The sequence below is a fragment of the Saccoglossus kowalevskii genome, chromosome 9, assembly GCF_978046115.1.
Source record: "Saccoglossus kowalevskii chromosome 9, keSacKowa6.1, whole genome shotgun sequence".
NCBI classification, from domain to species: Eukaryota; Metazoa; Hemichordata; class Enteropneusta; family Harrimaniidae; genus Saccoglossus; species Saccoglossus kowalevskii.
The window spans coordinates 4,549,701-4,575,779 of record NC_140649.1 but is presented as its reverse complement, the minus strand read 5'-3'; the positions used below and the strand labels follow the sequence as shown (position 1 = coordinate 4,575,779).

At 37.8% G+C, this 26,079-nt stretch overlaps 1 protein-coding gene across 1 annotated transcript; it reads left to right on the top strand.

Annotated features, from left to right (window-relative positions):
• Positions 1-10,221: 10,221 nt before the first annotated feature.
• On the top strand, positions 10,222-24,495 carry LOC100374997 (arylsulfatase B-like). Its single transcript, XM_002739630.2, has 7 exons — positions 10,222-10,522; positions 19,781-19,967; positions 21,254-21,435; positions 22,837-23,047; positions 23,421-23,670; positions 23,848-24,014; positions 24,233-24,495. Exons 1-7 carry the CDS (start codon positions 10,259-10,261, stop codon positions 24,493-24,495), a joined length of 1,524 nt encoding a protein of 507 aa, XP_002739676.1. The 5' UTR covers positions 10,222-10,258.
• The last annotated feature ends 1,584 nt before the right edge of the window (positions 24,496-26,079 follow it).

Sequence of the window (26,079 nt, the reverse complement as noted above, 5' to 3'; positions counted from 1 at the left end):
CATAGGTTGAATAATAAACAGAGAAAATATGAACACGGTGTCATCAAAATAAACTATGTATCATTGTTATTTATGGTAAATGTGATTTATTTTAATTATTTGCAATGTACATATAAATTATCATATTTATATACAACTGTGCCGAATCGCTATTTTCATAGTTTGTGATTTGGAGGTGTTACACTGTCGCCAAACGACTCCACTATGTCACATTGTCACAGCATTTAATAACTACTTGTCCTGAAATCAGGCAATGACCAATCGTTGCTTGTTATATACGCTCTAACTCTTCTTGATTACAGCTCATCTGATTCACTGTCCGAATATTCCGATGCATAACTTTGACAACGCCTGAAATAACAAATGATACAGTGATCAATACCTGTAATAATATACATGCTGTGTCTATTGACCATATACGATTCGTTGACCCAGGACGGAATACGTATTGACCATATATAATTCGTTGACCCAGGACGGAATACGTATTGACCATATACGATTCGTTGACCCAGGACGGAATACGTATTGACCATATACAATTCGTTGACCCAGGACGGAATACGTATTGACCATATACGATTCGTTGACCCACGACGGAATACGTATTGACCACTATATACGATTTGCTGACCCACGACGGAATACGTATTGACCATATACGATTCGTTGACCCAGGACGGAATACGTATTGACCATATACGATTCGTTGACCCACGACGGAATACGTATTGACCATATATGATTCGTTGACCCAGGACGGGATACGTATTGACCATATACAATTCGTTGACCCAGGATGGAATATGTATTGACCATATACAATTTATTGACCCAGGACAGGATACGTATTGACCATATACGATTCGTTGACCCCCGACGGAATACGTATTGACCATATATGATTCGTCGACCCAGGACGGAATACGTATTGACCATATATGATTCGTTGACCCAGGACGGGATACGTATTGACCATATACGATTCGTTGACCCAGGATGGAATATGTATTGACCATATACGATTTTTTTACCCACGATGGGATACGTTTTGACCATATACGATTCGTTGACCCACGACGGAATACGTATTGACCATATATGATTCGTCGACCCAGGACGGAATACGTATTGACCATATACGATTCGTTGACCCAGGACGGGATACGTAATGACCATATACGATTCATTGACCCAGGACGGAATACGTAATGACCATATACGATTCGTTGACCCAGGACGGAATACGTATTGACCATATACGATTCGTTGACCCAGGACGGAATACGTATTGACCATATACGATTCGTTGACCCAGAACAGAATATTTATTTACATGTACAATTCTTGAATCCAGGTCGGAATATGATAGTGAAATACGAATCTGGGAAAACAAAATGATGACAGATCAGAGTTTTAGTGGAAGTTTATCTGATGAGTAATAATCTGTCATAGAAACAACAATTTACCTTCTTGTATTTTTCCCAGTACAGAGAAAACGACGACAACATAGTCTAACTAAATTTATGTCTTTCTTGTATACTTGTTGGCACGTTCCGTTGACCCAAGCAGTAGTACCGTCTTCCCAGTTACATGTAAAATGGAGTTGGTCTTCAAATGATAGCGAGGCATATATTGCAGTATAGCTATTTTTATTGATCTGTGTGAGATAAAAAAAATGTATTCAATACAAAAAAAGTTTTGTAGATTTATTATGACTTGTTTATTTGTGGAGTGCAGTGAATAGAAGCAGTGTTCAGCAGGAAATCGTGACATTAATTTTGTGAAATCCAGGTCTTAAATGTACCCTACATTATTTTAGATATTTACTTCAGAACTGTTACTTGTACTTTGCTCGTTTATGTTGATGCGTACTTTAGTGGGTGGCTCCTGCCGTATTTGTCGTTCTGGATTCACTGTTTCCCGTTCTGAGTGACGTCGTTTCCGTGGATTTCTTGTTAGCTTGTGGTCATCATTTAAGTCCAAAGGACTGCATCCTATGAACTGTTTTTGTTGGTTGGTTGTCTGTGCACATATGTAACACCGTGGACCATGAATAATCTGAAAACATGCAACAATTGTTCAACGAGAAAACTCACAAACGGCTCAGAGCATGAGATAGTGCCTCTTTGTCAGTGATCATAAATCTACGCATGCGTTAACTGTATGGTGCGCATGTTTCTGAATGCAAACACACTCCGATTCGTCAATGTTGTACACTCACCTGTACCGGTACACATTCGTTTTGCGCATCACGGATGTATTCAAACCGCGGGGCCTCCTTTTGACGTTGTAATTGCAATGGGCATAACGTGGACTGTTGTTTGTGGTACTTGGTAAAATAAAAGTATTTATGTATGTCATCAAGCAGTTTAAAATCTTCATACGATTGTGTCAGACAATTGCCCCGTATAGTATAAGACCGTGCGCATCTGTGTTTGTATGCAGAACCGTCGCTCAGTGTCGGGGTAGCAAGACCGTCGCTCAGTGTCGGGGTTGCAAGACCATCGCTCAGTGTTGGGGTAGCAAGACCATCGCTCAGTGTCGGGGTAGCAAGACCATCGCTCAGTGTCGGGGTAGCAAGACCATCGCTCAGTGTCGGGGTAGCAAGGCCCTTACTCAGTGTCGGTAGTGTCGGGGTAGCAAGACCGTCGCTCAGTGTCGGGGTTGCAAGACCATCGCTCAGTGTTGGGGTAGCAAGACCATCGCTCAGTGTCGGGGTAGCAAGACCATCGCTCAGTGTTGGGGTAGCAAGACCGTCGCTCAGTGTCGGGGTAGCAAGGCCCTTACTCAGTGTCGGTAGTGTCGGGGTAGCAAGACCATCGCTCAGTGTCGGGGTAGCAAGACCATCGCTCAGTGTTGGGGTAGCAAGACCGTCGCTCAGTGTCGGGGTAGCAAGGCCCTTACTCAGTGTCGGTAGTGTCGGGGTAGCAAGACCATCGCTCAGTGTCGGGGTAGCAAGACCATCGCTCAGTGTCGGAGTAGCAAGACCATCGCTCAGTGTCGGGGTAGCAAGACCATCGCTCAGTGTCGGGGTAGCAAGGCCCTTACTCAGTGTCGGTAGTGTCGGGGTAGTGTCATGAATTTGTTTTTGCTATCTGTTGACCGACTTAATTAGTTGATTATTAGCTGAATTGCTGTGTTATGTCTGTCATCGTTTAGGCTTATTTGAAGTTTTGGACGGAACTTGGCTCAGTGATTTGGAACTAATTACCAGATAACCGTCGCGATTCTGACAGTTTATATTCATAGTTATTAATGTAGTGAACGATTAATCAAAAGATATGACGTATTCAGTACTTAGTGTGATTGGCTTTATGATTGAAGGTTACGCCCTAGAGTCTTTTTTCTGTTTTGTAATTGGTTAGAGTTTTGAAAATGAATAAAGAGAGTTTGAGTTGGTCTTGACGAATACTCCACGACAGACGCAGTCGAGAGAGCAGTCCTGGAGAGCCTTGGGGCGAGTGTTGACGCAGTCTAAGAGAGTCTTGGGTCAGCCTTGCGTTAGTCTTGGGGATTTTTCCCCAGGGCGCTGTGTCTTATAGAGTGCTCGATTGACCGACTAAGACGAGAGCTGAAACGTATTTCGTTGTGTGTGTCTTATTTGACTGTAAAGTATAAGTGACTTCCCCAATCCCGTACCTCAAGGGGATGAGATAGAGAGACGAGACGAGTTTCCCCCCTGACAAGTGTGGAGAACCCAGAGAGAAAAGAATTTACCCCTGATAGTAGCAAGACTGTCGCTAAGTGTCGGGGTAGCAAGACCATCGCTCAGTGTCGGGGTAGCAAGACCATCGCTCAGTGTCGGGGTAGCAAGGCCCTTACTCAGTGTCGGTAGTGTCGGGGTAGCAAGACCGTCGCTCAGTGTCGGGGTAGCAAGACCATCGCTCAGTGTCGGGGTAGCAAGACCATCGCTCAGTGTCGGGGTAGCAAGACCATCGCTCAGTGTCGGGGTAGCAAGACCGTCGCTCAGTGTCGGGGTAGCAAGACCATCGCTCAGTGTCGGGGTAGCAAGACCATCGCTCAGTGTCGGGGTAGCAAGACCGTCGCTCAGTGTCGGGGTAGCAAGACCGTCGCTCAGTGTCGGGGTAGCAAGACCATCGCTCAGTGTCGGGGTAGCAAGACCGTCGCTCAGTGTCGGGGTAGCAAGACCGTCGCTCAGTGTCGGGGTAGCAAGGCCCTTACTCAGTGTCGGTAGTGTCGGGGTAGCAAGACTGTCGCTCAGTGTCTGGGTAGCAAGTGTAATATCCAGACGTTAAACAATAGTTTTAGTATTGTTGCCATTTGGCGCTTGTTATATCTTTTCTATGTATGACGTCATTGAGACGCGCATTGCATTGTGCGTTGTTACTAAAAAATATATAGAATCCAACATGGCTGAATAGCGAGACCAAAAGCAATGTGTCGACTAATTATTGACAGGGACAGACATTACATTGGCGACGAGGAAGAAAGAACCACGGGAAGGCAATCCTAAATACCTGGTGAGTGCCAGAAACTGACTGAGAAAATAGCGACAACGTGAGAATTGCGACGTGTACACAGAAAGCATGGCCGACGCACCGATGGCAGTAACCGTTGTAACAGAAACTAGAAACCTCAAATGCCAACCGTTCACACATGCTGATGATCACATAACAACTGGCAAAGCTTGGGAAGAGTGGCTAAAAAGCATTGAACGAGAATTTCGGTATTTCATAATAACAGAGCCCACAGACAAGAAAGATGTGTTGATAATTTATGGGGGAAAAGAAATAGCGAGATTGGAGAAAAGTTTACCCGATCCTACTACAGCTGGCCTCGATGTGTATCAAAAATTGAAGAATAAGCTTGATGCATACTACACCCCAAAGAAAAGCATCACGCTAGATATTTATTTCTCAAGATGAAACCAGAATTGAATGAAACCACTATGGCTTATGTAGCCAGGCTCAGAAAAAAGGCTAATGAATGTGAGTTCGGTACCAATTGTGATGAGCGAATTTTGGAACATTTGATCCAAACAATTGACAAACAGGCCATAATCCAGAAAGCCATTAATAAAGAGTGGTCTTTGACACAACTACTAACCGAAGCAGCTCAGTTGGAGGACACATCACTACAGCTACGTGACATGAAACCGTCAGAAGAGAGGTCAGTCGCTAAAGTAAGGCAACATAAGCAACACAAGAAATCAGGTACATTTGAAAAGAGAAAAACAAAAATTCAACAGAAATCGTGTGGATACTGTGGATTAAATGGAGCTCATAAGGAAGGTCAAAATTGTCCTGCATATGGCAAAAAGTGCAGAAAATGCCAGAAATGGAACCACTTTGCTGCAGTATGTAAAACCAGCAACAGAGATGGGGGCATGAAAGAGACTGACATGAGACAAAAATCTAGACATGACACCAATCAACACAGTACATAGAACTGGAGAAGACAACAAAAACAAAGTATCAAAAAGGCTACAGAGCAGATGCAAAGCAGTGATACAAGTTCTGATGATGAATATTTCAAACAAACAGTCAAACATCTCAAGCAAGTAAAAAAGATAAGTGAAATCAACAACAGTAACAAAACTGTAACTGTAAGAATTTGTGATGTTGATACTCGTGTAGAACCCGACAGTGGTGCAGATGTCAACATTATGGATGAACATCAGTTTAAAGCTCTAGTACACAGATCTAATGATATACATGTACATACACTAGAGAAGAGTCATGTCAAGCTCAACACTTTGCAAAGCAGTCTACCTGTCAAAGGTGAATTCAAAACCGTTGTGAGAAATGAGATATGTGGAGCAGCGACCAAATTCATAGTGGTCAAGGGCAGAATTAACTCGCCTCCACTTATCAGCAAAAGCACCCTCATCAAGTTAGGCATGATACAATTTCAACCAGATGGGTCACTAGCAGAAACCAATAGCTTAAGAATCAAACCCAATATCAAGGCTGTCACAAAAGACAGAAATCAGTTAAAAGACATAACTGGCAAATATAGCAAGTTATTCAGTGGCATAGGAAGAATAAGAGATATAAAGCATGACAAAGAGATTTATGCCAAGCTTAGCATGAAACCAGAAGCAGTACCAATAGCACAGCGACCTAGACCAGTGGCGTACTACCTGCAGAAACATTTAAAGCAATGGTTAGAACGATGCACTGAAGAGGGGATCTTTGAGGAAGTACCTCAGGGGGAACCCGTGACATGGTGTTCATCACTAGTAGTACAACCAAAACCTAGATTCCGCAAGATACCAAATGATCAACTAGAACCCCACATGATCAGAGCCAGTGTTGACTTGAGAGTTCCAAACAAGTTCATGGAGAGAACCCGAATAACACAGGGACCTGTGGTTGATTTTACATCCAAATTCAATGATTGTGTGGTATTTTCCAAGTTAGATATGAGACAGGGATACCATCAACTTTTACTTGACCCAAAGTCGCGAGCGGTTGCTACATTTAGTACACCATGAGGCAACATGAGACCAAGAAGATTGATATTTGGAGCTAAGTTTTCTCAAGACTTATTTGATGAAACAATCTACAGAATTTTTGGAGACATACCAAAGTGTATGAATCAAAGCAACGACATTTTACTCGGAGGACGCAACATAGAAGAGCATAACAAAACACTGGAGGCCGTCCTACAGAGAGCAGAAGAATTTTGGCATCACCTCCAACTTAGAAAAGTGCAAATTTGGAGTTGAGGAGAGAGAATTCTATGGATACATATTTTCCAAAGATGGCTTGAAGCCGACACCACATAAGGTACGGGCTGTGAAAGAGAGCAAAGCACCAGAATCAAAAGAAGCAGTGAGAAGTTTCCTAGGGATGATTGGTTACCTATCCAAATTTATTCCTCATTATACATCACTGACTGCACCATTAAGAGAACTGACACACAAAGACGTCCAGTTCAAATGGGAGCCAGAAGAAAATACAGCTTTTGAGAGACTCAAAGAAAGCATCACGAGTGAAGATACCATGTCATACTTTAATCCAGCAAAACCAATCACATTAAGAGTTGAAGTTAGCTATCATGAAGGACTATCAGCTGGGTTGTTCCAGATGAGCAGAAAAGGTATGCAACCAGTGCACTTCATCAGCCGAACAATGACAAGTGCAGAGAAAAGATACAGCCAAACAGAGAAAGATGCTTTATCAGTGGTATGGGCAAAGAACAGGTTCAGCATGTATCTGTTAGGAGCATCAAGATTCAAAATCATTACAGCACATATACCACTGCTACCGATGTTTAACAAAGCAACATCGAAACTACCACCGAGAATAGAGAAATGGGTCATGGACATGCAAAATGTAGATTATGAATTAGTCTATGAGCCAGGAAAGGATGCAGCAGATCCACTAGACTTTCTATATAGGCACCCACTACCCAGACAAGACCCAGACATCACACCTTTCTACATGATAAGACATGAATTATATACAGCAGAAGGATTGATCTTTAGACTAAATCGCATTATAATTCCAAGAAATCTACAGCGAAAAGTCATCAAAGCAGCTCACAAGTTAGGTCATTTTGGGATGACTAGAACCAAACAGATGCCGCGAGAGAAATATTGGTTCCTAGCGATGAACAATCTTGTTGAGCAAATCATAGGTCAATGCTATGAATGCCAAGTAACTACTCAACAGCATAGACAAGAACCAATTAAAATGACTACCATACCAGAGAAACCCTGGGATGTGATATCGGTTGATTTTGGAGGACCATATCCAGATGGGCATTATAATGTAGTGGCCATCGACAAGAGAACCAGATACCCAGAAGTGGAAACCGTGTACTCAACAGCAGCTAAGCCGACCAAGAAAAAGCTCAAGAAAATGTTCGCCACACATGGTACACCAATGGCAGCTAGAAAGTGACAATGGTCCACCTTACAATTCCAGAGAGTTTGCAGACTTTGCAAAAGAGGAAGGATTTCATCACCATCTTGTAACACTTGAACATGCACGAGCCAATGGGGAAGTAGACAGTTTCATGAAGATGCTAAACAAAACCGAAAGAATAGCACATCTCCAAGGCAAAGACTGTGAGACCGCTGTACAAGAAATGCTAACAGGGTACCGTTCAACACCGCACCCAGCAACAAACACAACACCATATGAAGCACTGATGAACAGACAAGTGAGAACAAAGCTAGATCATCAGATGAGAGATAAAGATAAAGAGACTATAAGAGATATTATCATTAATGATAGAGACAAGGAGTATAAACAGAGACTGAAACGCAATGCTGAGAACAGAAACACCAAAGCACATAACTTTGTAGTAGGTGATTATGTTCTACTAAAGCAACACAAGAAGAACAAATGGACAACAGCTTATGAACCAGCATTCTACATCATCTACCGAATTGATGGATCAAGTATTGCAGCCAGACGTATCACTGATGGAAGAGAAACTTACCGTGATGCAAGCAAATTCAAGCTTGTGAATGCAGTAGTTCAGAACAACAAATACCTCTAACTCACAATAAGGAGTTAGATTCTGAAGACTGGAGAGAACAACTACTACTGATGACCAATCAGGAAGAGCAAGAAGTGAGACAACCAGAGCAACAAGCAGAATCAGAAACTGTTTGCAATACACCAAGCAAACTGAAATCTGAACCACCAGTTATTAGACCACAGAGGAACAGACGCAGACCAGCTTACTTGAATGATTACGAGTGAACTCTTAACTGAATATTGTGACTCTTGATCGATTATGTTTGAGCTCTTAACTGATATGTTATTGTTAACCATATGCTAATGAGAAGAAGTGGAAATTAACGCGAAAGAGATTATCGCTCAGATAGGTTAATTTATGTTACTTTATATACATATTGTTATCGTTATATAATATCGAGAATATCGTTTAATATCGTTTATGGAAGTATCACAAACTCTTGAGCATATGAACTCTTGAAAAAACAATATCATTCCATCGTAGTAGGCGAATGTACCGGCGACTGATTAACTTTGCCAACCCTACTTTAGGTCATTTTTTATTATCCAAGAAACGTTCCGAGCCTGTGAGACCAGTATGAGTACTTTGTTCTGCCCCATTGTACCAGACGTCCACGCATTGTCTTCAGCAACCAACCACACAAATAAATCACCAGGTCTCTGAGGTATACATAGTGTCGGTAAATTTAAAGGGCAAAATGAATAAAACGTTCGTGCTGGACAAGTTCCTTTTTATTTTTTTATTGACGTTATAGAAATTTTATTTTCCTTATTGACGTTATAGAAATTCACAAACGAAAATGGCTACCACTTGAGATGACGCCTCCACAGGCGTGCACGCAGGTTTTATGCGGCCGTTATTCAAACGTTGATGGCGCTCTTGTCCATACCAGTACTCAATATGGCAGCGTGGCAAGAAAGCTTTCCTCATACCGACTTATCGGGGGGGGGGGGCTCACAACGGACTTTACTACCCTCTTCTTAGCAACCACGTCTATGAACAGTGTGATCTTAAAATGAGTATCAGATAGATTTAATGTACATCTACCAAACGACAGTACTAATTAATCATTTTTTTCTGTGCATTATTTTTAAAATAATCTTTTTTTCCACTTCACCGGTTTTACAGAATTTAAAAATACTTGTTGTGTATGTCTATCATGAGTAGGATGTCTAGCGACCTCCACGCTCACTTTGTGAACACTATGGTTAGATAATCTCTTGTGAACTATGTCAAAATAACATTTATGACGATTTCTGTTCTATATGCTCTCAATTTGTATTCCATAATTTCATGTTCATATACTAAAAATTTATTGATCTTCTTTCTTAACTGGATTTGTATTTTTGTAAGTTATGTTTTTAATATTAATATGGTGATAATTTAGTTATTTTATGTACTGAATATAATTATTGTGGTATTACTAACTGGTTATTCCTGATCGGAGCCATTCCACTGAACACTCAACACGAACGAATGAAATCGAACAAATTATCGATACCGGCTGAACTTAGAAGCGTATGAAAACGTATCCTAAATCTGTGTTTATTATTATATAAACTCTTTAGTGTGGTCATATCGTGATTGAGTGGAGCTCTATTGACGTGGTTAGTTACACTACTCTATATTATATTGTTCCTGTCAGTGCATGATAACACACTGAGTGTACAGCTGTTGTGCTAGGCCATTGCAGATTATATACTGCATGATTATAATTTCAGGTCTGTCGCATTTTTGAAAACCACTTATTAAGCTTCCATCGTTGTAACCGCTGTGACACGCGTACAGAACACCGGCAATGGACACTGTGTCGTTCTACATAGCCTTCATTGCTGGTATTTTAACAATTTTACCAATTGCCGGCGCACCGTTTGGGACTCGACCAAACATCGTTTTCATTTTAGCTGACGACCTCGGCTGGCACGATGTTGGATACCACGATTCTATCATCCGAACGCCGAACATCGACAAGCTTGCGGCGGAAGGAGTTAAGCTGGAGAACTACTATGTTACGCCATTGTGCACACCAACAAGAGCAGTGCTGATGACGGGCCGTTATCAGGTAATATAATTTAGACTTAAACATTCCACTCAAGTTCAGCCATATAAACATTCATTTGGCATATTATAATACAAATTCGGGTGGTCTGTGTCAGATCTGCCCATCTTTCTATTGTCGCCCGGCCTCAACCCAGTGACTGCTGCACGGTTTTTCCTTCGGTTTTTCATAAATATATATATTTGTATATGCACGTTTCACGAGTGAATGGTGTACATGTGGGTGCTATACGTGCACTTCATTGTATGAAGGTAGACTTTACATATAAAATCATTCACGGTGACTGAACCTGACTGTCAACGACTAGTGTTGTTTGAGTGGTTAATCTGGGTATATAGTTTTTACAAAAATAGAAATTCAGAAACTAAATCAAAACTTGTAAATCATGATCAGGGGCATATTAACATTCAACTCGAATAACCCGTGGATGATGTAAATTCTAAAATTTTGTAAATATTATATCGATTCAAAATAAAATGAGGTATGATGAATCGCCATTGGGACGCCCTCTGTACTGCCCTCTATGCGCAAAGTCGACAAATAAATATTATATCTAGCGGATAGACTTTATTCATTTTCTTATTAAAAATCTTAAAATTGTGGATAAAGCCGTTTGGGTTTTCATTTCCGAATAGGTAGATCGGTAAGGAACGATTTCATGTGCTGCATTGAAACAGAGAAACGTCGGTTTTTGATTCAAATAAGCATGTATACATTTTAATCTCCAGGTGAACATTGGTAGATAATAAGCAAATAAGTGCAAATACAATGAAAAATTCAGTTTTTGAATTGCAATAACACAGCTGCAATGATGTAAGCTAAACCACGGTACTTCTAGTAACCGTGGCTAAACCCATTGTGGTTGGGAGACTACAACATTTGAATCTGAATCTGTGCATAATCTGAGTAAAATAAGATCCAATTTTTTATTTTATTTTATTTTATAATACACTCCGTACAATACATCACATTTTAATCAGATTTATCTGTCCTGTCCAAGGATCGGTTTTCTACTAGACAAAGGTGATGACTTTAATTTATCATCATCAAGTTCCTCGGCCTCGTTCGCTATTCCTCGGCCTCGTTCGCTATTCCTCGGCCTCGTTCGCTATTCCTCGGCCTCGTTCGCTATTCCTCGGCCTCGTTCGCTATTCCTCAGCCTCGTTCGCTATTCCTCGGCCTCGTTCGCTATTCCTGAACCTGTTGTGCTTATTGAGAGGACTTTTTAAAGTGATGGACAGTGTCGTCTTTCGTCCTAAATATTAATTTTAATAATTGTCCAGCTAACTTTATCAAGTATCATAGTTTGTTATAAAACGCCACCCGTTTTGTTATGTAAATCGGCTTGAAATGTACTATACTATGTTTGTTTTTCTATAACGTAGCGTACTGGGATTTTCTCCAAATCATTAAAAATGAACAATACGGATTGTTTAATCTAATCATGAAAATCAACAAGCTGGTGATCGAACACATCACGACCATACAGAGTTACAGAGAAATGTGATGAGGTATATAAGTATCTAAACTGATCATTAAAACAAAGACAATATATTCTATTTCATGATGAATATAACTATTAAATAATATGCGCGATGGGGTAGGGGGGTTACATTTGAAATACACCTAGTGCTGCTCGACCAATTAGAATGATCCATTGCAGGAATTTATATACATTCAATGTCTTGTTTTCTTGTCTGACATCTCAGGTCAAATTGTATTGTTCTTGTCAATTGTTCTAGGACTTTCATACCGTTCAATATGCAGAATCTGTCTTAATTTTAGTATGCAAACGTGTACTGCATTTGCATTCGAGGACTTTTATGGCATATTCCATTTAAAAACAGGGGCATGCGGCCTTGACATTTCCTTGATGTCGGGCTTTATCTTATGCATAAAAAAGGACTGTACAAATACTATTCCCGACTTAGGAAATATGTTCATCGTGAAGTGTCTAGTTTATAAATAAATTGAAAAAAATATTTGCCTCTCATTGTCATAACAATTATAGTCACTGGTGAATATTGTTTGTAGAAAACTATTTCAAATTATCAGTTGCCGAAGTGTCTGTTTGCCATTTAATTCTTTATTAATATCAATATTTATTACATTTCAATATACATACCAATATATAATTCAATAGAGCAAATCTTCGATTCTATTATTTGGCAGTTTATCGTTCTCCATGGTAACGTCACGTGTTTATAACTGGCCGTGAAAGCGAATTACATGCGAACAACTCTATCTATTGAATGACATTTGACACTTGTCAATCTGAATTAAGTACATGACAGACATACACGTAGGAATACATTGCAAGATTGTTGCATTCGATTATTTTTAATTAAAAAACATCAATTATAATAATTTAATTGAATATTAAGTACCTTAATAATATATGTAAACATTGAATGATATACGACATATGGTGCAATCAATGAACCAGGAATACCAATAACCTTGTTTCCATTCCGTCACTTGTAGTTACTTGTATATGTTTATAACAACAAATACTACATAACCAGCTACCATAATATTTATATGCGATTCGTGTGATTTGGTTCAAATGACACAAGCGGCGATACAATCCCACCAAGCGATATTTAGCGATAACCGATTTATCACATTACCATGGTAGATTTTTTTAAACGAAACAAATTAATTTCATTAGTAATTTTGTTTTTGTGGTACTTTGTGATTCGTTCCAGCAGGGGATTTTTTTGTTTGAGTTTGTATTATTCCGCAATTGCGCACATTTATATGATCGTTCAGTATAACGCGGTGATTCAATGTGAATACCTGCCGCCCGGTCTGTGAAGCTCAGTGACAGAAAAACCATTGCTAATTTAAACAATTTAAACATTATTATTGAATAGATTTGGGACTATATATAGTAAGTTTCAAAGATTTAACGAACAATCGAAAAGCGGACAGCTACTGTATGACAACATATACACATATCTTGGTTTTTCTGGTGTAGCAAACATTTCCGTATAAAACTGTGTTGCACCAGCCTGTCCGTATTTTGTGTTACGCACATTATATTCAAGTCCGCCAGCAGTCAATCTAAGCATTAAATCTAAAATTTAAAACTATCGTATTGCTGCGCAAAACAGCGTAAAATAAGAATTCTGGTGTCGCTCTCAAAATTATCGCCTTCGCGTACTAGTATGTTTTCTACTTCCGATGTGATTGATGAGCGTGTGTAGTGTTGGCCTGGATAAACCGATCAATCCACACTTAGTAGTTGGTTTCAAACTCGTCTTCATTGCCGGGAATTTCAGTCAGAACAAACAGTTCTTGCAACCCATTATCATTGACGGTAGTATGCGCGGGTATAACAGGAAGGAATAAATTGGGGAAATGGCACAAACATTTATGATATGTATGGAAGTATATTGAAAATGAAATATTTATATTTTGTATTGATCATTGTGTAGCCTGTTTTGTTTTCGTCATCATTATTGACGATGAAAAATATGCAGCTTTATCGCCACTGGCAGTTGCCGATTGCGAGGGAATGAATAAATGGTGCAAAATTACTAAATATTTATTTTCATACTGCACATGTGTTTTATATGCTATTAACCCCTATCTTATTAAATCCCCTGTCCTTCCAACCCAACCATTTTTCCATTACGGCAATAACATCGTAAAACTGAGATCATCGTCTGCCATTTGTTTGTTGTGATTGCTAAGTACCATGATTCCGGCATGATCATATGATATAATTAATATAATATATAATTATACGACATAACCCTCCCAAAGAAGATTAAATATGGTGATATATACCAGCCATAAAATTATACGACATAACCTTTCCTAAGAAGACTAAATATGGAGATATATACCAGTCATAAAATTATACGACATAACCCTCCCAAAAAAAAATATGGAGATATATACCAGTCATAAAATTATACGACATAACCCTCCCAAAAAATACAAAATATGGAGTTATATACCAGGCATAAAATTATACGACATAACCCTTCCAAAAATACTAAATATGGAGATATATACCAGCCATAAAATTATACGACATAACCTTTCCTAAGAAGACTAAATATGGAGATATATACCAGTCATAAAATTATACGACATAACCCTCCCAAAAAATACTAAATATGGAGATATATACCAGTCATAAAATTATACGACATAACCCTTCCAAAAATTATACTAAATATGGAGATATATACGAGTCATAAAATTATACGACATAACCCTTCCAAAGAAGACAAAATATGGACATATATATACGAGTCATAAAATTATACGACATAACCCTTCCAAAAATACTAAATATGGAGATATATACCAGTCATAAAATTATACGACATAACCTTCCCAAAAATACTAAATATGGAGATATATACTACCAGTCATAAAATTATTCGACATAACCCTCCCAAAGAATACTAAATATGGAGATATATACCAGTCATAAAATTATACGACATAACCCTCCCAAAGAATACTAAATATGGAGATATATACCAGTCATACAATTATACGACATAACCCTCTCAAAGATACTGAATATGGAGATATATACCAGACATAAAATTATACGACATACCCTCCCAAAAAATACTAAATATGGAGATATATACCAGTCATAAAATTATTTGACATAACCCTTCCTAAAAATACTAAATATGGAGATATATACCAGTCATAAAATTATTCGACATAACCCTCTCAAAAATACTGAATATGGAGATATATACCAGTCATAAAATTATTCGACATAACCCTCCCAAAAAATACTAAATATGGAGATATATACCAGACATAAAATTATACGACATAACCCTCCCAAAAAATACTAAATATGGAGATATATACCAGTCATAAAATTATTCGACATAACCCTTCCTAAAAATACTAAATATGGAGATATATACCAGTCATAAAATTATACGACATAACCCTCCCAAAAAATACTAAATATGGAGATATATACCAGTCATAAAATTATTCGACATAACCCTCTCAAAAATACTGAATATGGAGATATATACCAGACATAAAATTATACGACATAACCCTCCCAAAAAATACTAAATATTGAGATATATACCAGTCATAAAATTATTCGACATAACCCTTCTTAAGAATACTAAATATGGAGATATATTCCAGTCATAAAATTAGTCGACATAACCCTCCCTAAGAATACTAAATATGGAGATATATTCCAGTCATAGAATTATACGACATAACCTTCCCAAAAATACTAAATATGGAGATATATACCAGTCATAAAATTATACGACATAACCCTCCCAAAAAATACTAAATATGGAGATATATACCAGTCATAGAATTATACGACATAACCCTCCCAAAAATACTAAATATGGAGATATATACCAGTCATAAAATTATTCGACATAACCCTTCCTAAGAATACTAAATATGGAGATATATTCCAGTCATAGAATTATACAACATAACCCTCCCAAAAATACTAAATATGGAGATATATACCAGTCATAAAATTATTCGACATAACCCTCCCAAAGAATACTAAATATGGAGATATATACCAGTCATAAAATTATTCGACATAACCCTCCCAAAGAATACTAAATATGGAGATATATACCAGTCATAAACTTATTCGACATAACACTTCCAAAAAATACTAAATATGCAGATATATACCAGTCATAAAATTATTCGACATAACCCTCCCAAAAATACTAAATATGGAGATATATAGCAGTCATAAAATTATACGACATAACCCTTCCAAAGAATACTAAATATGGAGATATATACCAGTCATAAAATTATACGACATAACCCTCCCAAAAATACTAAATATGGAGATATATACCAGTCATAAAATTATACGACATAACCCTCCCAAAAATACTAAATATGGAGATATATACCAGTCATAAAATTATACGACATAACCCTTCCAAAGAATACTAAATATGGAGATATATACCAGTCATAAAATTATACGACATAACCCTCCCAAAAAATACTAAATATGGAGATATATACCAGTCATAAAATTATACGACATAATCCTCCCAAAAAATACTAAATATGGAGATATATACCAGTCATAAAATTATACGACATAACCCTTCCAAAGAATACTAAATATGGAGATATATACCAGTCATAAAATTATACGACATAACCCTTCCAAAGAATACTAAATATGGAGATATATACCAGTCATAAAATTATACGACATAACCCTCCCAAAAAATACTAAATATGGAGATATATACCAGTCATAAAATTATACGACATAACCCTCCCAAAAAATACTAAATATGGAGATATATACCAGTCATAAAATTATACGACATAACCCTCCCAAAAAATACTAAATATGGAGATATATACCAGTCATAAAATTATACGACATAACCCTTCCAAAGAATACTAAATATGGAGATATATACCAGTCATAAAATTATACGACATAACCCTTCCAAAGAATACTAAATATGGAGATATATACCAGTCATAAAATTATACGACATAACCCTCCCAAAAAATACTAAATATGGAGATATATACCAGTCATAAAATTATGCGACATAACCCTTCCAAAGAATACTAAATATGGAGATATATACCAGGCATAAAATTATACGACATAACCCTCCCAAATAATACTAAATATGGAGATATATACCAGTCATAAAATTATACGACATAACCCTTCCAAAGAATACTAAATATGGAGATATATACCAGTCATAAAATTATACGACATAACCCTCCCAAAAAACACTAAATATGGAGATATATACCAGTCATAAAATTATACGACATAACCCTTCCAAAAAATACTAAATATGGAGATATATACCAGTCATAAAATTATACGACATAACCCTTCCTAAGAATACTAAATATGGAGATATATACCAGTCATAAAATTATACGACATAACCCTTCCAAAAATACTAAATATGGAGATATATACCAGTCATAAAATTATTCGACATAACACTTCCAAAAAATACTGAATATGGAGATATATACCAGTCATAAAATTATTCGACATAACCCTCCCAAAGAATACTAAATATGGAGATATATACCAGTCATAAAATTATTCGACATAACCCTGCCAAAAATACTAAATATGGAGATATATACCAGTCATAAAATTATACGACATAACCCTCCCAAAAAATACTAAATATGGAGATATATACCAGTCATAAAATTATACGACATAACCCTCCCAAAAAATACTAAATATGGAGATATATACCAGTCATAAAATTATTCGACATAACCCTCCCAAAGAATACTAAATATGGAGATATATACCAGTCATAAAATTATACGACATAACCCTCCCAAAAAATACTAAATATGGAGATATATACCAGTCATAAAATTATACGACATAACCCTCCCAAAAAATACTAAATATGGAGATATATACCAGTCATAAAATTATACGACATAACCCTCCCAAAGAATACTAAATATGGAGATATATACCAGTCATAAAATTATACGACATAACACTTCCAAAAAATACTAAATATGGAGATATATACCAGTCATAAAATTATACGGCATAACCCTTCCAAAGAATACTAAATATGGAGATATATACCAGTCATAAAATTATTCGACATAACCCTCCCAAAGAATACTAAATATGGAGATATATACCAGTCATAAAATTATTCGACATAACACTTCCAAAAAATACTAAATATGGAGATATATACCAGTCATAAGATTATACGACATAACCCTCCCAAAAAATACTAAATATGGAGATATATACCAGTCATAAAATTATACGACATAACCCTCCCAAAGAATACTAAATATGGAGATATATACCAGTCATAAAATTATACGACATAACACTTCCAAAAAATACTAAATATGGAGATATATACCAGTCATAAAATTATACGACATAACCCTTCCAAAGAATACTAAATATGAAGATATATACCAGTCATAAAATTATTCGACATAACCCTCCCAAAGAATACTAAATATGGAGATATATACCAGTCATAAAATTATTCGACATAACACTTCCAAAGAATACTAAATATGGAGATATATACCAGTCATAAAATTATTCGACATAACCCTCCCAAAGAATACTAAATATGGAGATATATACCAGTCATAAAATTATTCGACATAACACTTCCAAAGAATACTAAATATGGAGATATATACCAGTCATAAAATTATACGACATAACCCTCCCCAAAAGAATACTTAATGGTTTTAAGTTTGCACTCAGGAATTATGGTCAGTAACACCATGGTATGTCTCCTAATATAGACATATAACCCTGCTATAAAGTTATATGACACAACCTTGCCGACAATAGATCATTTTTAATATAATTAATTCTCAATATTCGTTGTCTCGAATGTTATGTCATCAGAGGCCAGTAACAAAGAAAATAAAACTCGAAGCAGGAAATGCGATGAAAGAGCCAGTTTATACAGAAGTACAGTTACGTCATTGTCTTTGCGTTTATTTTCATAACGCGAAAACACTTACTTAATTACTCATTTGCAATATATATCCAAACTCAATTATTACACAAATATTCAATATTTTACAGTCAGTGGAGTAATACCTGTGTTATTCGTTCAACATATGCTTCATACTGAAATTTGAATTTGTGTCAATGCGCGGACGTTGTCCAAGGGATGGCTTGTCTGTATTTCTACTTTATTTAATATGTTACCAGAATAGTCAGCTGGTTTTACAGTTGAAATTATGGACTGGCAGAAATGGTACTCACATTCACATTTTGCAATATTGTCAGGATTTGTGCAGATGAATATTTACTTAATATTTTTTTTCAAATATTTATTGGCTTGTTTAAGTAGACGAACCACTTCTTTTTTTAAATCTCGGTAATAACCAGACTAACATGTAAACAGCTTGCTTTTTAAGTCATCATATTGCCGTGTATGGGAAGTTAACCCGGGGCAATCATGGCCGAAGTAAATACACGGGGTGTTGGTGCATAATCTATCCCACTAACGTCAACACTGAGTGAAATAGTGGGTGTCCAATTAACTGACCGTTTGATCAATGTTGTGATTCTTAAAGTTTGGGGTTATGGGCCGGGCTGGCAAAACTGTGACTACACTCGGTTGTCTCCCACTATATCTTTAATTTATGATATGATGAATTGCCTGGGTACTTGTTGTACTTAAAATAAACACATCCATCGTGGGATAACAACACAATTATATTGTGTATTCACAGATTCATACTGGTATGCAGCACGGAGTACTGATGGCTCAGGAACCACGGTGTTTGCCGACAGATGAAGTTCTGATGCCACAGAAGCTGAAGGAAAGCGGATACACCACGCACATGGTAGGAAAGTGGCATTTGGGATTCTATAAATGGGCGTGTACACCCAATCATCGAGGTTTTGACACTTTTTTCGGTGAGTTTATCTTGCTAATTGGGCGATTTGAGAATCATTAAATCCAGTCTCCATATTCTTCCATATTTCAAATCAGTGTCTTACCTTCCTTTGAGTAAATTGCGCCATCTAGTGACGAAGCGCTTCTATTATACGGCCATTCATACACAAACAAAAACAATGCTTTCGTTTTCTATTACGTCATATTGACGTCACAGAAGTTTACTGTCATTAGAGGGCGAATTTTACAAGAATAGAGCATTATTTGATATTTTATTGATCCTAATTTGTTGTAATATAGGATAAAAACAACCGACACCTAAGAGGGCTATGAAACACGTATACTCAAATGTGTTTGTGAGTATTAAGTGGTCGGTTACCTTTTTTCCATAACGCCAGTTTTTCTTCCGGGTTAATAGGCCTTGTTTAATGTTTAACTTTCGAAACCGGTAAAATCCGTTTTGAATTCTGTACAGCGTAATCACGAAAGATGATTTCCCTGCAAATGACAACAATAGTGAGGTTTCCATGACAACAATTGTGAGGTTTCCTTGACAACAATAATGAGGTCTCCTTGTAAGATTCTAATCTACCCATACCCTAGGATTTGTTCGCATATAACTGTATATAATTATGTTTTCTTAATTTACAGTATAATATTTGTTTTGTAAAATGTCTACATTTTTGTTAAGTTGTAACATTAATACTAGTTTTTGTCTTGTCACCGCCTATCGCCATTACATATTGCTTACATAAATTGTAATCATTCTCTAAATCAGAATTGAGGGTCTCCTTAATTACTATTTGAATTGTGAAACAGAAAAAAATAGTTTTGAACATCAACAGGCAACCAATTTCAGATTAAATTTATTGCTTACGAATTCCATGTGTGTAACAAATTATAACTGTGTTGCCAAGTAACACACTCACGCACTCTATTACGCATATTCACTGTCCCAACAACAGTGAAGGAGAATTACTAATAATCATAATTTCAATGTTAGCAAATTTACCAACTATCAAAACATATCTGTTGTTTTTTGTTCATCTATTTTTTACCCAACTAAAATTAACGATTAATATAACTTTGTTAAGTGACGTCACGGTAAAAACAAAATGAATAAAATAAAACATAATGATGTTTAAATTAAACCGTGTTATTAATATCTAATGTTTCCCTATTAGCTGTGCTAATAGTAAATGATAAACACAATATTGACAATGTATGCGCAGACCAGCATGGCCGAATATTTTAGTGTTTAATACGTACACTGGGTATACTTAATGAGACTAGCGTGTTAATCTAGGTATGTATCTGGCCGGTGGAGACTACTTCAATCACACCAGACTCTGTCATGGTCGGCGCCTAGCAGCCTGGGATCTCCGTGACGGTGACCAAGTTGTAGCACCAGAATATGTGGGAAAATATTCTACCATTGTGTTTGCAGAGAAAGCTCAGGAAATTATAAAGAAACATGATCCAACAAATGTAAGTATGCGTCTCTGTTCTAACAATTATTCTTGTGGAGGGGGGGGGGTTAACGAACCACAAGGTAATTGTAAATCTCCCAGTTTTTAAAATAACGCTTTGAGATTTCAACCTGATCAAAATTACTACTTCCCAGTTCACAGAAGAATGCAGTTCAATGAACACTCATTAATTGTATTGAAATAATCTTTCGGATACACTGAGTATTATAAAAACACACGTCGTCATCTATCCTGCCTCCGAGATCCACATCCTAGTAACTGCATGCTACGAATATGGTGGTGATGTATTGTGGGTGCTCGTCCGTGACATGACATGTGTGCATTTATGACCAGTGAAAGTAATAAATACGAGCATGTCAGCACAGCTCCGTCACGCTGCTCTGTGTGCCACGTCGGTACTGCTGGCCATTCAGTCACGCTGTTCTGCGGGCCACGTCGGTACTGCTATCATTTCAGTCACGCTGCTTTGCGGGCCACATCGGCATTTCTAGCAATTCAGTCAAGCTGCTCTGCAGGTCAGGTCGGCACTGCTGGTCATTCAGTCACGACATTGATACCAACAAATTGTTTGTTTTATGATTTTAAAAATTCTTACACAATGTAGTATCTTTCATGGGAAAGATGCTACAACACAGAATTAATATTACAGCTTTGTATTTAATCCTCATCGGCTTAAGTAGATAATCCGTACAGTCTGCTATGTGACACGTGACATCCTCTTGTTTATATTGAGTAGGAAAACAATAATTTTATCTTTCTATCGATATAAGTGTGGGAATGGTCAGGGAGTGATATGGGTGTCGAAGTGGGTTGACTGTAATGTTACGCCATGAGTGTAAAGAATACGATTCTGTGTAAACTATATTCAGTGTACACTAGAAATAATTAACCTTATACATATGCAGGCCGTCTGTTAAAGAAAAAATATATACATATTAAACAAATGTTTGTGTATCATAATATATCAATAAATGTATTAGTAACATTCGAACAAAATCACTTTTTGGCAACCTGTTGATACTTCTCAGTGGTTTGTAATTAAACATGTTCGATAAATCACGCCATCTGTCGACGAAGCGCTTCGGTACCGTAAAATGTCGTAGATTGGTAAAGTACCGTAAAATGGCTTAGATTGTTGAACACAAAATCGTTCAAGTAGACAACTATGTTTAATAGTGTAGTTCTTCAAATACAGCGTTTTTGAACGGCGTCATTCCTTACACACACTTACGTAAAAGAAGAGTTTATACGCCGGAAGTTATATATACCCCGCCATCGCGTACCACATTCTGTGCTACCAATACCTTAAAACATGCCATTTGCCTTGCATACCAGAAGTCATGTAACGATACCAAATCTTGGCTGTATTTGAAAATGTTTGATATCTTTTCGTTTTTAGCCGCTGTTTCTTTATCTCTCGTTCCAAGCTGTTCACGCGCCGCTTCAGGTTCCCGAGAGGTACATCAATATGTATAAAGACGATATCCGTGATGAATCGCGTAGGATATATGCTGGCATGACCACGTGCATGGATGAAGCCATTGGAAATGTCACGAGAACCCTGGCACGAAGAGGTCTTTTGGATAACACAATCATAGTATTTTCGTCAGGTAAAAATCACACGTGACGTCAACATGTGACAAGAGTATGGTGGGGTAAAATTTTATTATTGAGTTTGAATTGCGCCCATTCCATCTTTTACTGGCTTCAAAATTTGATATTTCTAACAAATACTATAATAATGTACTACTACAAGGCCAGGGACAAGCTGCCGCCGATATTATCAACATTCAGCGTTGATTTTCAATAAGCCTAATTAAAAATGGAATGTTCAATTGAAATTAAACTTCGCATACTGTTAATACTCACTAGTTAATGAATAACCACCAGTCTTTGAAATATCCAAAGTTATGCAAAATATATATATGATGTGAAACTGACAAGTTGTCACTGTTTTATGTATTACTCTCGATTTGTACAAAGATAATGGTGGCGCCAAGTTGTACGGCGCTAGTAACTACCCGCTGAGAGGACAGAAAGGCACTCTTTATGAAGGCGGGGTGAGAGCGCCCGCATTCGTCTATAGTCCTTTGCTGAGCAATCGCGTTCGAGGAACCGCAACCCATGAACTGATGTACGTCGGTGATTGGTTCCCCACATTTCTACACCTAGCTGGAGGAAATTTGCATGGTGTAAAACCATTGGATGGAGTTAACCAATGGCATACTGTGAGGTAAACTTTAGCCAATAAAATAATTTTAATTTTTCGTGTACATTTCCCTGTCACGTGGCACCAAACACATTACACGTTGATTTACATAATTTGTCTCTGAGTATCATCGGTGGATATGAATTTCATAATGTTTATGACACACTTGTTTCTGTAATTGAATTATTTTGTTCATTGTAGTGCCGCTATGCCATCAAAAAGAACGGAAATCGTGCACAATATCGAACCATTGCGCGGTAAACCACCGAGAGTGAAAGATGAGCCGTGGTTGACTAATCCATATTTTGACATCCGGGTCATGGCGTCGATTAGAGTCGGTGAATGGAAATTAATCACAGGACGCAAAGGTAGGAAACACACTCTACCACCGGCTTCGGGTCATTATGACTGCCAGCGCCGTCTATTTCTACAAACTCTTGTGTTTCATTTTCATTTATTCGACTAATGACGATGATGTTATTGGGGACACTGTTTCTGTGGGATGGTCAACTTTATAACCTGTTTCAATATTTATATTCTTGACAGTGTTACAGCAAAGCAATATAATTATATTAATTTCACCTAGGTGACCCGACTTGGACAATCCCTCCCGAGCTGGGAGGCGGATCAGTTGACCCAGGCAGACCTACAATTGTGGAGTTGTATCATATTAAAGAAGACCCCTTAGAACGGACAGATCTATCCAGGGATAGACCGGACATTGTCAACAAATTGTTAGAGAGGTTGCGTTATCACAGCGATACATCGAGACTTCCGGAAACACCCACACCTGTGTTCGATACATCCGACCCTCTCCATCACAACATGGCATGGGGACCATGGGAGTAATTGCAACTACACCACTGTATGCAGTAACTGCAACTACACCACTGTATGCAGTAACTGCAACTACACCACTGTATGCAGTAACTGCAACTACACCACTGTATGCAGTAACTGCAACTACACCACTGTACGCAGTAACTGAAAACTACACCACTGTACGCAGTAATTGCAACTACACCACTGTATGCAGTAACTGCAACTACACCACTGTATGCAGTAACTGCAACTACACCACTGTATGCAGTAACTGCAACTACACCACTGTACGCAGTAATTGCAACTACACCATTGTATGCAGTAACTGCAACTACACCACTGTATGCAGTAACTGCAACTACACCACTGTATGCAGTAACTGCAACTACACCACTGTACGCAGTAACTGAAAACTACACCACTGTACGCAGTAATTGCAACTACACCAATGTATGCAGTAACTGCAACTACACCACTGTATGCAGTAACTGCAACTACACCACTGTATGCAGTAACTGCAACTACACCACTGTACGCAGTAATTGCAACTACACCATTGTATGCAGTAACTGCTACTACACCACTGTATGCAGTAACTGCAACTACACCACTGTACGCAGTAACTGCAACTATACCACTGTATGCAGTAACTGCAACTACACCACTGTACGCAGTAATTGCAACTACACCACTGTATGCAGTAACTGCAACTACACCACTGTATGCAGTAACTGCAACTACACCACTGTATGCAGTAACTGCAACTACACCACAGTATGCAGTAACTGCAACTACACCACTGTATGCAGTAACTACAACTACACAAATGTATGCAGTAACTGCAACTACACCACTGTATTCAGTAACTACAACTACACAAATGTATGCAGTAACTGCAACTATACCACTGTATGCAGTAACTGCAACTACACCACTGTATGCAGTAACTGCAACTACACCACTCTACACAGTAATTGCAACTACACCACTGTATGCAGTAACTGCAACTACACCACTGTATGCAGTAACTGCAACTACACCACTGTATGCAGTAACTGCAACTACACCACTTCATGCAGTAACTGCAACTACATCACTGTATGCAGTAACTGCAACTACACCACTGTATGCAGTAACTGCAACTACACCACTGTATGCAGTAACTGCAACTAGATCACTGTACACAGTAAATGCAACTACACCATTCTACACAGTAATTGCAACTACGCCACTGTATGCAGTAACTGCAACTACACCACTGTATGCAGTAACTGCAACTACACCACTGTATGCAGTAACTGCAACTACACCACTGTATGCAGTAACTGCAACTATACCACTGTATGCAGTAATTGCAACTACACCATTCTACACAGTAATTGCAACTACACCACTGTACGCAGTAACTGCAACTACACCACTGTACACAGTAACTGCAACTACACCACTGTACGCAGTAACTGCAACTAGATCACTGTACACAGTAACTGCAACTACACCATTCTACACAGTAATTGCAACTACGCCACTGTATGCAGTAACTGCAACTACACCACTGTATGAAGTAACTGCAACTACACCACTGTATGCAGTAACTACAACTACACAAAT

Bases quoted from the DNA above. Each gene is read 5' to 3' on its own strand.
- LOC100374997 (XM_002739630.2), top strand. From the start codon at position 10,259: ATGGACACTGTGTCGTTCTACATAGCCTTCATTGCTGGTATTTTAACA. The intron at 10,523-19,780 runs GTAATATAATTT...GTGTATTCACAG, and splicing joins TGATGACGGGCCGTTATCAG to ATTCATACTGGTATGCAGCA. The intron at 23,671-23,847 runs GTAAACTTTAGC...TGTTCATTGTAG, and splicing joins AACCAATGGCATACTGTGAG to TGCCGCTATGCCATCAAAAA.